The sequence below is a fragment of the Solanum dulcamara genome, chromosome 4, assembly GCF_947179165.1.
Source record: "Solanum dulcamara chromosome 4, daSolDulc1.2, whole genome shotgun sequence".
Classification (NCBI taxonomy): Eukaryota; Viridiplantae; Streptophyta; class Magnoliopsida; order Solanales; family Solanaceae; genus Solanum; species Solanum dulcamara.
Window position 1 is genome coordinate 78,063,086 of NC_077240.1, and position 14,764 is coordinate 78,077,849.

Here is a 14,764-nt window from a genome sequence, read left to right on the forward strand (position 1 = left end):
TGTTGAATAAGAAATTATCTAACACTCGTTAACGTGGAATTTTTCAATTAAGCAGCAAATTAAATACCAAACATCGAATAAAAATAAAATAAAATATGCCTACCCCACTCACCCCACTAAATCATTTTGTATATATAGAAACCTTGCACGTTCTAATAATAACCAATACTACAAACTTGTTCTCTTCTTCTTTCTTTCCTTTCACGTTTTCCCCTTGCAGTTATATATACTCTCTTTTTTTCCAGAATTTAAGATCCTTTCTTTGCACAAAAGTAACTATATTAACCCAAGAAAAAAAACATTTTTATTCCGAAATTTCACTTTCAATTCTTGAAACCCCTTTGCATCATTTCTCTCATAAATAGAAGATTACAAGTTCTTTGGGTAATTTAGTTTTTGAGTTTTCTCCCATTTTGAGTTCACCAAGTTAATTTCAAGATTCAGTGTTTATTGGGTGTTTTTCAGATTTTTTTTCTTAATGGGTTGATTTGAGTGTGTGTTTAAAAAAAATTAGGCATTTTCAGCAAGTTTTTCAAAGATTCAATTTTTATGGGTATTTCTTATAATTTGGTGCTAATGGGTTGATTTTTTTTGTTGTTTTTAGGCATTTTGAAGATCCCAAGTTTTTCTTTTTGGTAATTTAGCTTCTGGGTTTCTCCCATTTTGAGTTCAGCAAGTTAGTTTTCTTTTACAGAGTTTGATCAAGATTCAATTTTTATGGTTATTTCTTGTAGTTTTTGCTAACGAGTTGATTGTTTTTGTTGTTTTTTTAGGCATTTTGAAGATCCCAAGTTTTTCTTTTTGGTAATTTAGCTTTTGGGTTTCTCCCATTTTGAGTTCAGCAAGTTGTTGTTTTTTCCAGTTTGATTTAAGATTTAATTTTTATGTGTATTTCTTATAAATTTTGAGTTTTGTTGTTTTATTTAGGCATTTTGAAGAAAGATGTTGGGAGAACTCATCACCAGCAGTTTAGTGTATGTGATCTGTTCTTTTTTTTTGTTTTCTTGTTTTAACTATTGCTTTGATGATTCCTTCTATTTTTGTCTTTTGGATTTTTGGGCTTTATTGCTTTTTTGTTTATTGTTTTGTATATGTGGGGTTTCGTGTATTTTTTGAACTTTGCTTTGTGATTATTTTTTTTGGGCAGATTGGTTCTTGGATATGCATATCCTGCTTTTGAATGCTATAAGACTATTGAGAAGAAAAAAGTTGAGATTGAAGAACTCAGATTTTGGTGCCAATATTGGTAAATCATTTTGTTCCTGTACTTTTGCTCCATATTGTACAACCTCATAGATTCCGAGCGAAGGAAACAACCTCTTAGCATGAGCTTAGTGCATTAGTTATTTTATCTTTACTTCATTTGTTATGGTTTAACTAAATGTAAAATTTAATAAAGAAAAAAAGAGGGTATAATAGGTGTGGGCTGATCTTGTAATTTGTTATTTTGAACATGTGTATAGCTATATAAAAGTTTCTCGTTGAAGAAAATATAGAATGTGTTCTAATAAAGAAATAGTATCAAAATAAAGTGGATTGGATAAAGTATTATCTATGGTTTATCTTGGGGTGGGGTGGGGTGGGTGGGAGAGTTGAACCATCAAGAAAGCCAAGTTGGCAAAAAGGGTTTTGTTGAAATAATTTGTATTGAGTAGTCTTTTGACATGTTCAAGCTTTTGTATTAATTAAAAAAATAATCTAATCATAACTTCTAATCAAATTATTTTCAAGGGGTTTTCTTTAGATAAACTTTAGGTCAACCAATGATAATCAAAAGTCTATTCTTTAGTCTATACTAATTGATAGAGTAGTTAGCAATTTACAACTTCCCATATGAAAATGACATGTAGAAAGAAGCATTAATGAGATTCTAGAAAGTAAATGGTAACATACTTTGGTCTAATTGGAACTTTATTCGTTTCTTGACTTGGTCCTTTTCTACTTTTATCTTAAAATACATTCTTGAAAAGATAGTAAAAGATGTACATTATGTTGTGTTTGGATCCTCTGATATTGTTGTATTTGTATCGAATCCTTAAAAATGCATAGCCTTTGAAGGACCATACAAACATTCGACTAATTAATAAAGACACATCTTGATTAGTTCCTAATCGTTTTCTTTTTATTGTTCAGGATCATTGTGGCATTGTTGAGAATATTTGAGAGCATTGGTGATGTATTCATGACATGGTATGAACTCAATAAACTTCTGGGCCTTCCATTTGATACATGAAATTTAAGAATGCTCAAACTCTCTCATGTCGTATCCCCTCCAAAAATATAGTATTTTTGGAAGATCCTACACGCAACCGTCGCCACTTTTAAAGAGTTTGAACAACATAGCATGAAATTTCAATCATCTTTTTATTTAAAAAAAATTATAATCGAAATAGAAGACTCGCTGATATCACTAGATTATACGCGTTTGTGGTCTGCAATTTGCATAGACTTCTAGGCCTTCCATTTGATACATGAAACCTACATTGCTTAGACTCTCCAAAAATGTTATCGCGCTCATGTAGTACTTTCGAAGGATCCAACACACATCCGTCTACATTTTTTAAGAGTTTAAACAACATAGCATGAAACTACAATTCACATTCTTCTTTAAAAAAAGATTATAATCTAACCCACACACCCAAAGGACTCTGACCGGTATCACACATTCGTCTACATTTTTTAAGAGTTTGAACAACATAGCATGAAACTACAACTCACATTCTTCTTTAAAAAAAGATTATAATCGAACCCAACACGCCCAAAGGACTCTGACCGGTATCAATAGACCGTAAGCCTTATGATGTGCACTTTGCATTTGACATTCCATTTTGTGTTGTTTATTTCAGGCTACCAATGTACAGTGAGGCAAAATTGGCACTAATAATATATTTATGGTATCCGAAAACAAAGGGAACAGGATACATATATGATACATTACTGAAACCATATGTGTCAAGGCATGAACCAAATATTGACAAAGGTTTTCTAGAGTTCAGAGCAAGAGCATTTGACTTGGCCATTTATTACTGGCAAAATTGCACTGAATTGGGACAAGCAAAGTTCTTTGAATTGCTTGATTTTGCTTCTCCATCTAGAAGAGGTTCACAGCTCAGCTCTGAGGTACTTTATCTAACCATTTAAATTTTGCTTGATCATCATATTTTCTTGATTTGGTGAATGTTTTACATGTAAAATAGTCTCTTTAAAAGCCATTCAAGAGTTCCCCTTTGACCATTTTAATCAACTCAAAATCTAAGATAATAAAGGATTAAGAAAGAATTCTGTATTGGACTCCAAGAGAGTATACTTGCTTGTTAGGCTTTGAGATCATATTGGGCTAGTCCAACCTGATCACATTGGGCCAGTCCATGAAGCAAGATTTGTTGCCCATTTTGGTACTACCAAATTTGATCTTCCAATTATTTATCGTAATAAGTTTGGATTCTAATACTCCTTTTGTTCAAGTGTGTAACCATCTCATCTAAGCTAGCGTTTGGCTCCAAGTTCTCAAATATTTTTGGCAAGTTATTCTTGGCAAATATTCTTGGCAAGTTTTGGAGTAGTTTCACCATGCGTTTGGCCCAAATTTTTTTAAGAATATTTGACTATTTCAAAAAATATGATTTATACCCGTAAGTTCTAAAAATTATTTAAAATACCCATAAGTTTGTATTATCATATTCTGTTAAAAATAATGTTATAACATAATTGATAACAATCAACAACAAAATAACAATATGACAAGATTAATACATTAATCGCATACTCAAACTTGTCACTGATTTAGTTGGAATTATATCCATTAAAAGCAAATGGTTCTTTATTCTCAATCTTGTCACTTAAATTATAATTCAAAATTTTTGGAGAGGTAGATAAATATTCATTGAAATAAATAAATGATGGATGTTTTTTTTATAAAATGTAAAAATTTTGGATAATTTTTAAATATTTAAAACTTTGGAAATACTATCCCAAGTTTTCAAATACTAGTTTTTTCTACTATTTGTGAACTTGGGGAATTCTTCAAATATATTTGCTAAGTTTTATGGCCAAACACCACTTCCCAAGTTTTCCCCAATTTTTTTTCAAGTTTTTTCCAAAATATTTTGTGGCCAAACAACACCTAAAAGTTTAGAGAGAAGTATTGAAAACACCCCTAAATTTTGTACGGATTATTAGTTTTATTTTTGAACTATTGACAACCTTAACACCATTTTACTTGGCTAATTGAATTTAAATACACCCCCAATCTTGCTACACCCCTAAATTCTCGCCAAGTTTAGTAGTGTTTTCACTACTTCTCTCGGCTTTTTATTAAGAGCCTCATGTTTCTACAAGAGTTTTGAGAATTTATGGTAGATTGGAAATGTATCTAAATTTAGTTAATCAAGTAGAAAGTGTTTTTAAGCCTGTCAATAGTCTGAGGACAAAACTAATAATTTGTGCTAGATTTAAAGGTGTTCTCAATACTTCTCTCAAAAGTTTAAGCTATTAAAGAGAGAAAACACTTTTATTATCTAATTATATTTTTAACACCTTTTGTTCTAATATCCCAATTTAATATGACTCACTTTTTTTTTAGTCAGTTAAAAAAAATAACACATTACTATATTAAAAACTTCAAACATATATTTTGAATAATAAAAAATTTCTCAAAAAATCATTTTGAGGAAAGTAATTTATGAGATTATATTGGGCATATCTCTTCCTCCAAGAAGTTAATAATGAGACAAATCTTACACGTTTGAATTTCATGGGTTTGGCGGCGGTCTTATTCTCTATTCTCCACTGTATCTAATTCACAAAAAACAATCATACAATGCAATGAAAATGAAAAATACCAACAAAATTAAATTCACGAATCATTCCTAACCATTCTTTATTTCCCCGCTATCACTATCATCATCTATTTTCTTAATTTCCTCGTGACTTCCTCTATTTATTTACTTGTCTTAAATATATTACCATGGCGTTTTCTATAATATTTATGTGATTATAAAAAATTTATCGCAAATTTTGTAATTCTTGTAGCAAAGAAATAGTACCGACCATTCTCGCGGACCGCCACCTCCTTCGGCCCCACCAGCACCATCATCATCGTCATCGTTCTGGTTATTTAGGAGGAGTAAACCGTCCTCAGACAGGAGGCAACCACCATCACCACGATCAGATAGGAGGCAGCCACCACAATCTCCGAGGTCTTACTCCTCCCACCGGTCCATATTTCATCCTTCTAAACCGGAAATGGTCCAAGTACGCCCCGAGGATCTTCGGTACGTAGACCCGGATTATCTTGAACCCGGTTCGGATCACAATTTGGATTCTTCCTGGTCCCAATATAGACGCTACAACTAAATAGTAATACTAAAAATAGTAAGAGAATTTGTACATTGTAATTTGTAAATAATCAAAAATGACTTTAAATATTTTTTTATTGAACTTTTATTTATTCCTTCTTTTTTTTTTAATATGATTTTTTTGTTTTTCTCCAGCTTTTTCTGGTTTACATATAGAAAAATGAAATGCGTTGTACATTTATGACCCTATTTTTTTAATCGAAATTCGAATATATTCTATAAATTGGGTCGTTTGTTTTTGTTGTTATCTGGAGCCCCGGATCCGAATAGCACGAAGTAGCCAATCAACAGCTTTACTCAAAGGAGCAAAAATGCACCGATCAACGAATTCTATTACTCCGGCGACGGGATTGATAACCGGAAACCGGAAGTAGAAGCGGCTGAATAAGCTCCGGCCGGAGGAATCCAGCGAAGACGACATCGGCTGAAGATAAGCCCAAGCGGCTTGCTTCACGAGTCGATTCCGAATTGAAATCTCGGAACCGGATTGACCGTTGCTTACCGTAGCCATAGGCCGAGGAGAATTAACGGCGGCCAGTGGCAAGAGATCCCTCAGAGAAGTATATGATACAGGCTTAATCGAGAAAAGCTCAAAATCATCGCTTACCGAATTCGTCAACGACGATGAAGCCGACGAAGATGCCGTGGCGGTAACGGTAGTGGTGGTAGTTGATGCAGATGATTGATGAGGTAGACTGAGCTTAGTAGGAAGCATAACGGAGTTGCGGCGGCGGAGGAGAGGATTTTCCGGTGCGGCGGCGGTTGGCTCAACGACGGCCATAGCTGAGGATAGTGAGAGAAAGTTCTAGAGAGAGAGAGAGAGAGACAGTGGTCAATAAGGGAGGAGTGAATGAGTTGAGTGGTTGGCTTATATATATAATTAGAGAGAATTATGAATTTATAATATAATTATAGGAAAATATTTATGATTATTTATAGACATATTTTTAATATATATTAATAAGTATATAATATATAGTAAATTGATAACTAATCTGCTATTTCAGGTTCAAATTTTTGATTGGACAAAAATTAATATTTTTACATTAATTAGGAATGTTATTATTTAAATTATTTTTTTTAAAGTGTGCATTTTATATATTATTATAAATAAACATATAAATAAGTAGAATAATTGATGCATGTGAATTGGAAGTCACGAATTAGAATAGAAAGTTAGTAGGTAATTGAGCGTTAGTTAATTTTTTTTAATAGTATTGTAATTATTATTTTCATTGTCTTATTTTTTAATTTTATTACTTCAAGTTATTTTCTTTACTTTAACTATCATATTACTTTGTTGTTTGTACTACTCTCATTTATATTATTGTCCACATAACTTGCTTTACTATTGTATCTTCTTTTTATATTTAATTTTGATATATTTTACTTAAATTGATATTTTATCGAAAAAATTACACTATGTTCACAAGAGTAAAAATGCACACATATCCTTCTCTCGGATCCTAATTATAAAATACTGAGGTCATTTAGTAATCAACTCTTTTTTCTTTTAATAGCCCTTAATTATAAATTGTGAATTTAAATTAATCAAGCTCCAAATCAATTACAAAATGTTGCACGAAAAACATATATAAGTTAATTAATGAGAGCATATAAAACTGATTTGAATATATATTATTTTAATTTTATCTTTCTTAGAAAGAATTGTGTATAAGAAAAGTATGGTGTTAGTGGTCGTAATTTTTAAATTATTATTTTGGTTTGTTGGAGTAACGCAACTATTGGCGTATATTGTCTTTCTTTCTTTATTTTTATTTTTTCATTTTTTACTTTAAGGAATGTCTTTAAATGAATGAATTATTATTTATGACATTTTTTATGTTATTGATTCCAATTATGGCAAGCTATTAATTAATTTTCTAAATTGGTCCACTTATTCCCCATAGACGTAATTGAATTTGATACTATAATTAGTCTTGTCTTAAAAAATAAAGAAGTATTATAATAATAGACAAAAATTTAAAGTAAAATTAGCTTGTGTGTGTAAAAAATATTTAATATATCATGTATAATTTTAAAGTTTATTGATTCAAAATTTTAGCTATTTTAAGTTAATGTATTTTAATTTAATTATCTATATATATAAAATAAGTTCTTAAGATAAATACAGAATTTAAATTTAAAGTTTTTAGTTCTCATTGAATTCATAGTTTGATTTCTGTTGGCTCCGCTTCTATGTATGTTTTCTGGAAAAAATAAATAATGAATTTGATTGATCGGAGGAAAATACAAAAAAGATCACATGAGTCATTCGAGTTTAGTCTTAAGCAGATTTTAATAATTTTGTTTTCAGTAATCAACTTCTGAAAGTGATGGTGAATTAAACGTGTATTTTATACGTTATTTAATAAAACCTTTGTCCTATTATTATTGTTAGAAATAATCATCATTACATTTAGTTAAGAAAAAAATGTGTGCCTTATTGGTGTTAAAAAAAATAAATTATAATGATTAAGTTAAGGATATACAAGGAACATATACTGTCATGACGCAGCATCTACGTGATTATAAAAAAGACAAAAAGAGGGGGAGTGATCCACGGACCATAGTTATAAAGGAAAACGTTGGATATTCGATTCAATATTTATAAATTTTGATTTCGATAATTTAGTAATTAAAAGTAGATATCAAGAGTCCAATATAAAATATTAAATTTTGATATAGTAAATTCTAATTTAAATTGGTAATTTAATTTTTAGTGATTTATTGTCACGCTCCGAAAGGGTATTTTAGGCGTAGTCGACACTCGAAGACTATTGCTGGTTCCAAGCGAACCACTTGATCTTATCACTTATTCAATCACATCAGCGGAAGACTTAAAATACTCAAAGGAGACACCCAGGTGGGCTAAGATAACAATATTCAATGAAGGAATAGTTTAAATAAGCAAATTTTAAAAGTCAACTAGATATCATAAATAATGGTTTTCCTGAAAAACAGACTCAAAAGAGACATCAACACCAATTTACTCATTCTATGTCTATGAAGCCTTTATCACTATCAAGAAGGTGTCGAGACAAACCCATGACTACCTCAAAAAGAAACTTTTCAAAGTAATGAATGAAATAAATATGATTCCTCCGAAAAGCAAGAAAGTCTCACTACAATCAAGAAGGTAGTGGATCTTCAACGGAGCGCTTGTTGATGATCTCTGGCACTTGTATCTGAACCATTAAACGATGCAGCCCAAATGACTTCAGTACATGAAATGTACGATATGTAAAATAGCTGAAAGGAAATACGATCAACCATACTCAACATCATACGACTCAACTCAAAGACTCAACTACGAAATCGACTCAACTCAATAAACATGCAATTTAAAAATAAGCAGTGCTTTGAAAATAGACTCAATAATATGCAATCTCAACCAAATCAAACCATTCAATTTTAGGGGAGTTTCTCTAATCGACAATCATCACTTATGAGCTGTGATGATACAGTGATTTGCACTGTTGTTGTCACAACGTCCAATACCTTGCCAGAGTAAGGGACGATCAACTTCATTGGATCCACAACCAATCAAAGTCCTCTTTTGGGAACTAGAGAGGCATAACCTCTCTACACTGCTGCATAATTTATTGGGTTCGAGTTATTATTGACTCTTACTCAAATCGGTGCTCAATACTATTTTCAAAAGACTCAATATGCCCATATGCTCAATCAAATCATCTCAAGACCTTTCAAAACTCAATCTCATTTCAAACCATCATACTCTTTCATTCAAAAAATATACTTTAAAAACCATCCACATCACATCAAAACTCTTTCTCAAATCATTTAACTCAATACTCAAACTCATTCAAACTCAATGTTTATACTCTTTCAAAACTCAATAAGATATGCATAGATCCAATTTAAAATCATACTTCATTTAATGCATGAAAATCATTCTCATCAACTCAAAATAAATACATGTTAATATAATGATCATCAATTCAACTAGGGTTCATGTGAATGAAATCATGAACAATAATTCAAGAACTCAAATCATGAAAATCATCACAATATACTCGTATATATAAAGAACTCAACAAGAAATTACATAGCTAACTCAAGAACTCAATTTAATGGGATTGAAACTTAAACTCAATCTTGCCTGAATGAAGATATAGGGCACGCGGACGAACTCAGTCCAATATTGTGATTAGCCTTACATACCTAAAATGAAGATTATCTCATCGAAAATCAAAGACCTTGCTTGAAAACCTTGAACCATACCTCTTTTCTCCTTTCTAATCTCTTCTCTCAAAAGTTTTACATTTTAATGAGAGGAAAAACCCCTTATGGGTATGATAAGGGACTGATTTTTGGTCATGGATGGACTCCACAATCCGTGGAGGGGTACGTGGACCCTTTCTTGGGAAAGTTTCTAACTGGGCCTCAATTCCACGGCTCCCTTCACGGCTCGTGGTGCTCACCAATGTCCATGAAGGGTCCCGTGAAAGGGCCCTGGTCTTCAACTTTAAGTTTTTTGATCTTTTTAGAGTTAGCTTAGGCTAGGGATTTCAGTAGTATTACATTTATGTCCATCCTTATTCATAGTAGGACCAATACAAAAAGGTAGGATCATGGTGGAGCGAGTATTTTTACTAAAATAATCAAATTATAAAAAAGTAAATACATTAAAAAAAATCAAAAGGGATCAATCACTCTATTCTTTTTTCTTGGAACTTAATAAAAATCGTAACCGCTTTTCTTTGATTGAGCACTAAGTAAACCTACGATACAATAGCTCGTAAGTCATACAAGAGCAGTAAATTGCACTAGACAAATCTGATGTGATGAATACAACATAGAAGACATTAACACAAGGAATCAATCTCTAACCTTCATTATGAAATACCACTTATTATATCAACTTAGCCATTTTTATGGTTCAATAACTTGATTCTATTCCTTATATATGTGTACAAAACTAGGATCAATATTACGAGTTTTCTAGTAATTTATTAAGATATTAATTTTACCATCATCCTTCATTTTTTGAAGCTTTTTATTCAATCGTACCAAATATCTTTTATAATATATGACATATTCAACACTTAATTCACATGGAAGAGAAGAACAAAGAAAAGTACATATATTGATGAAATAATTGAGGTATACACAAATTAATTTATATACCAGTGTTATTACAAAAATGAGAAGAATAATTTGAATTAATATAAAAAAACATTGGGATGAAATTCTATTTTTTTTTTTTAGTATATAGACATAAATTTACATCATAGTAAATAAATAAATAATAATGACCAACAAGAGAAATGCAAGTACAACACGTGGTTATTGTGATTGAAAGAGAAAGAACAAAAGAGACAAAGATTAACAGACAAATACATAAATAAATAGATTAACAAGTAAATAAATAAACAAGAAATAAATAGATAGTCTCCATTATCAGAAGAGAGTTTAGATAAATCACTTTTTAGGCTAATCTTTTCTTTCTATGCTAGTCAATCGTGTTACCACGCGTTCAATATATGTTGTTTTTTTCAATTTATGTAATATTGAAAATTATTTTTTAATATTTTTAAAAATTTTAAATTGATAATTATTATGATTTATATATTTTATGTCATTTTAATTAATACATATTATTTACTTTATTTTATTTTATGTCGGATCAAATTTTTATTTGTCTTTAAATATTTTAGATTATTAATTATTGTGGTTTATAGTACCTTTTACATAAATTTCAAATAATGTTTGTTACTCTCTGTGCCTCAATTATGTGGCACTGATAAAATTTCAAGAACTATTTTGATTTTGTTTATGTCTTTTAAATTTTTAAGTTGGTAATTATTGTGATTTATTATACGTTTTACATCATCTCAAATAATATATGTTACTTCTTCCGTCCCAATTTAAGTTGTTAATTATTTTGATTTATAATACTTTTTACATAAAATTTTGAAATTGCTAATTACTGTAATTTATAATATTTCATACCTAATTTTTTAATATATAACATATTCCAAAAGAGTAAAAAAAAATTAAAATAAAAAAATACAAAAATAAATATAAATAGACACATCAATAACCATGCTTCAAGCAGCTAAAGCAGATAAAACAATCGAAAGCTGCTTAGAAAGTAGCACTACTGAAAGCTGCCGAATTATTCTCTTATATATAAGTATAAGTACTAAGCTAATATGGCCCACATATCTTTTTTTTATGTGCAATAAATATGTCTTTGCTTTTAATAACTAAATACAGGGCAGAGTCGTTTGATAATGTGTATAAGCATAGTGTTGATTAAAGTATTAATAATGTTGATAATAGTAATATTGATATTAGTTATGTTGAGATTATTTTTTATGTATTATTTTTATTTAATGTATTAAAAATATTACGTGTTTTATAATTTAGTTATATATATATATATCTTGTACAAATATAATGGAAAAGATGTGGAAAAAGTTTTGAACGGTTAATCATGCTAATGCATATATTAAAAATTCTTAACATTGCTAAAATTATGATTTGCCAAATATTAATTATACATAGCATAATATCAGAATGTATAGGTAATCCTTATGCTAGTTATACATAAGTTGAAAACATATATCAAATGAGATATTAGTAATAGACAAAATTAATATCTGTATTATTTTTTCTGAAAATCATCACGGTCTGAAATTTTGTGAAAAAAAATAAAATATTTTTTAACAAACAATATTAATTTTTATTTTTGAAATTGTTTTTTTAGAAATAACATTTCATTTTAAACTAAAAGGCCATAATACATGGTGAACAGGAAAAGTTATATGTGTTTGAAAAGTCACAAATTGGAATTGAATGTAATTACAAGTAAATGAAATAATTGTATGATTTGATATGTTTCTTTCTAAGTAATTAATTAACCAACAATTATTTGATTGTAGGTCTTTTTTTTTATTGATTGATTTTATAAGTCTTGGTCCACTAAAGTGCACGTTTTTTAACCACTTATTTATAACAAACATAGTTATAAAATCATTATGTAGCAGCTTTTTTAATTAACGTTTTTGTATTTTCATGATGATAAAATTAATAATTGAAAAAATATTACTATGTCTTTTATATAAATGGTAATATTATTTTTTTGACTGGACCAAAACTAATAGTTTGTGGTGAATTCAAATTCCACATCTTTGGAAAATGACATTGTATTAGTTTTTATTTCTCAACAAGTATGAAAAATAATAGTCCAACCAGTTGTTTACATTAGGACTAATTGCATAGACCTTTCATGAGGTTTAATTTTATATGTCCCACTCAACAAGTTTTTTTCATGAATTTCATTTTACACCATAGTATTCATAATTTTTCCTAATATATAATAGAAAGTTACTAGGAGAAAACAAATGATATATTTCCTATAATAGTTAGGCAAAGTTAAGTAATCTTTTGTTAAAAAAAAATAGTGCAATGACTTTGGTGATACTTATATAAAATTGAATGACCTTTTTCTTTTATAAAAGAAAAAGAAAAAATAGTTTAATAATATTAACCACGTTTCAGTAAAGTAAACTTGTTGAGCTGTATTTCAAGACCTTTGAATTGGTGGCAACATAAGTGCGGAATCAGTATTTGAAATTTTATTTTCAAATTTATAGCTTGTTTTAGTTATTAAATTCGTAATTAAATATTCATATGCTTGATAAATTTTTAATATAAAACATAAAATTTAAATAAAAATTATTGAATTCATCCATACTTAATATGGTAGCTATGCCCCGAGGGGACAATAGTCCTCTCTTGACCACGTATATATACTTGACGTTGGTATTTTTAACGGTTAGTTCAATGACTAGGATGTCTAGACCATTTCCAGTGACAAGTTTAACTTAAAATTTGTTTGAAATGGACCTTGATATTTAATATTTTTTAGGATCCGTCCTAGATAAACTATCCACCTCGTAGTGTAATGTCTCCCCACAAATAATCAGTGTGGCAATTAGGTATAATACCTAAGTTATTCTTAGACAAAAGAATGATCTTACAAGATTGGTCGTTTTGTATCATCACCTCTCAACTATCCTTTACATCCAATTAAGGTTGTCATTGTGAAGCAATACTGCTCTTTTGCATACATGTAAAGGTAAAACAACAGTCAATAGATTCAGAGACGGGGTTAAGATTTGAAACTTATAAGAATTTCAATTCTTTAAAGTTATCGAATTTTAAATTTATAATGTTTATTCACGGAATCATATACCCCAACAAGTCATTTAACAGTTAAGAGCTCAAGAATGACATTTTCAACATCTGTTGATATCATAAATTAGTCAAAACAGTCAAATATCTGACTTTTACTCATAACATGACACCTTTACCGATATAAGTACTCGTTATTTCACCATTTTGAGAACTAAACACAAGACTTAACCAAAGTTATTGGGTTCGACGAATTTCCAACCGTAGAGCCAGAATTATCACAAGTTCTTATAACTTTTTTGTAATACCATTTACCCCTTTTATCTTGTCCTCTCTTAAAGCCGAGGGTCTTTCGGAAACAGCCGTTCTACCTTTCAAGGTGGGGGTTAGGTCTGCGTACACTCTACCCTCCCCAGACCTCACATTATGGGATTATACTGGGTTTGTTGTTGTTATTGTTGTTGTTATTTACCCCTTCCCTTCTATAAAGAACCAAAATAAATAAATTGATAAGTATTTTTTTATTAACTTGTGGTGACTTATTTTATAGTAGTTGATTTTGATTTATAATACCTTCTAACGCTTTTTGTTATGATTATCAAAGATCTAATATGACAAAGACATATAAATTAGAGTTAAGATTAAAAGTGCAGAATTATTAGAGCATTTTTAAGATTACTTTTCTGTTAGGTCAATTGCTTTATTTAAGTTGCTTTGTGTCCATTAAACAACTTTTAAACTTTGTGGTGGTCACTGGTCACCCACCAACACATTTTTTATTAACAAGTGACTTTATAGATAGCATCATTTTATAATTATTTTTTTTAACGCCAGAATAACCTGTAGTCACTATAACCTCCGAACACTCTAACCTGTAGTCACTATAACCTCCGAACACTCTATGATGAGCATTTTGTACGCACTAGATAATAACCTGCAAACCACACAAGAAATGTAAACCGCACTAGGCAAGCCATATACAACAAACTCAACTTAGAAGGCATTGAGGGGGAATCGATCCCAGATCATCCGTGTAGATAACCACCCTCCAAACCAGCTAAGCCATCCCAAATGACTCATCTTATAAAATTGTACTATTTTTAGTTAATTGTTTAACGAAAGATTTTTTTAAAAAAATAAAATAAAATTGGCTCTCAAACAATTATATATCTTTTGAATCAATCTTGACGTAATTTTAAGTCTATCTCATTTCCTTTTAAAAAGTTTCGATCACCATAACA

The 14,764-nt window shown here is 29.8% G+C and overlaps 2 protein-coding genes across 2 annotated transcripts; one reads left to right on the plus strand and one right to left on the minus strand.

The window, feature by feature from the left end:
- Positions 1–248: 248 nt before the first annotated feature.
- On the plus strand, positions 249–5,355 carry LOC129884392 (putative HVA22-like protein g). Its single transcript, XM_055958699.1, has 7 exons — positions 249–384; positions 605–635; positions 928–974; positions 1,148–1,246; positions 2,134–2,190; positions 2,847–3,120; positions 5,032–5,355. Exons 3-7 carry the CDS (start codon positions 943–945, stop codon positions 5,353–5,355), a joined length of 786 nt encoding a protein of 261 aa, XP_055814674.1. The 5' UTR covers positions 249–384; positions 605–635; positions 928–942.
- A 144-nt stretch (positions 5,356–5,499) lies between these two features.
- Positions 5,500–6,221, minus strand: LOC129887702 (uncharacterized). The gene has a single exon (XM_055962899.1). The coding sequence runs from the start codon at positions 6,136–6,138 to the stop codon at positions 5,602–5,604; it is 537 nt and encodes a 178-aa protein (XP_055818874.1). The 5' UTR covers positions 6,139–6,221; the 3' UTR covers positions 5,500–5,601.
- Between the last annotated feature and the right edge of the window lie 8,543 nt (positions 6,222–14,764).

Excerpts from the sequence above, each read along its gene's own strand:
- LOC129884392 (XM_055958699.1), top strand. The coding sequence starts at position 943 with ATGTTGGGAGAACTCATCACCAGCAGTTTAGT. Across the intron at positions 1,247-2,133 it reads AGATTTTGGTGCCAATATTG|GATCATTGTGGCATTGTTGA; the intron begins GTAAATCATTTT and ends TTTATTGTTCAG. Across the intron at positions 3,121-5,031 it reads GTTCACAGCTCAGCTCTGAG|CAAAGAAATAGTACCGACCA; the intron begins GTACTTTATCTA and ends TAATTCTTGTAG.
- LOC129887702 (XM_055962899.1), bottom strand. The coding sequence starts at position 6,138 with ATGGCCGTCGTTGAGCCAACCGCCGCCGCACCGGAAAATCCTCTCCTC.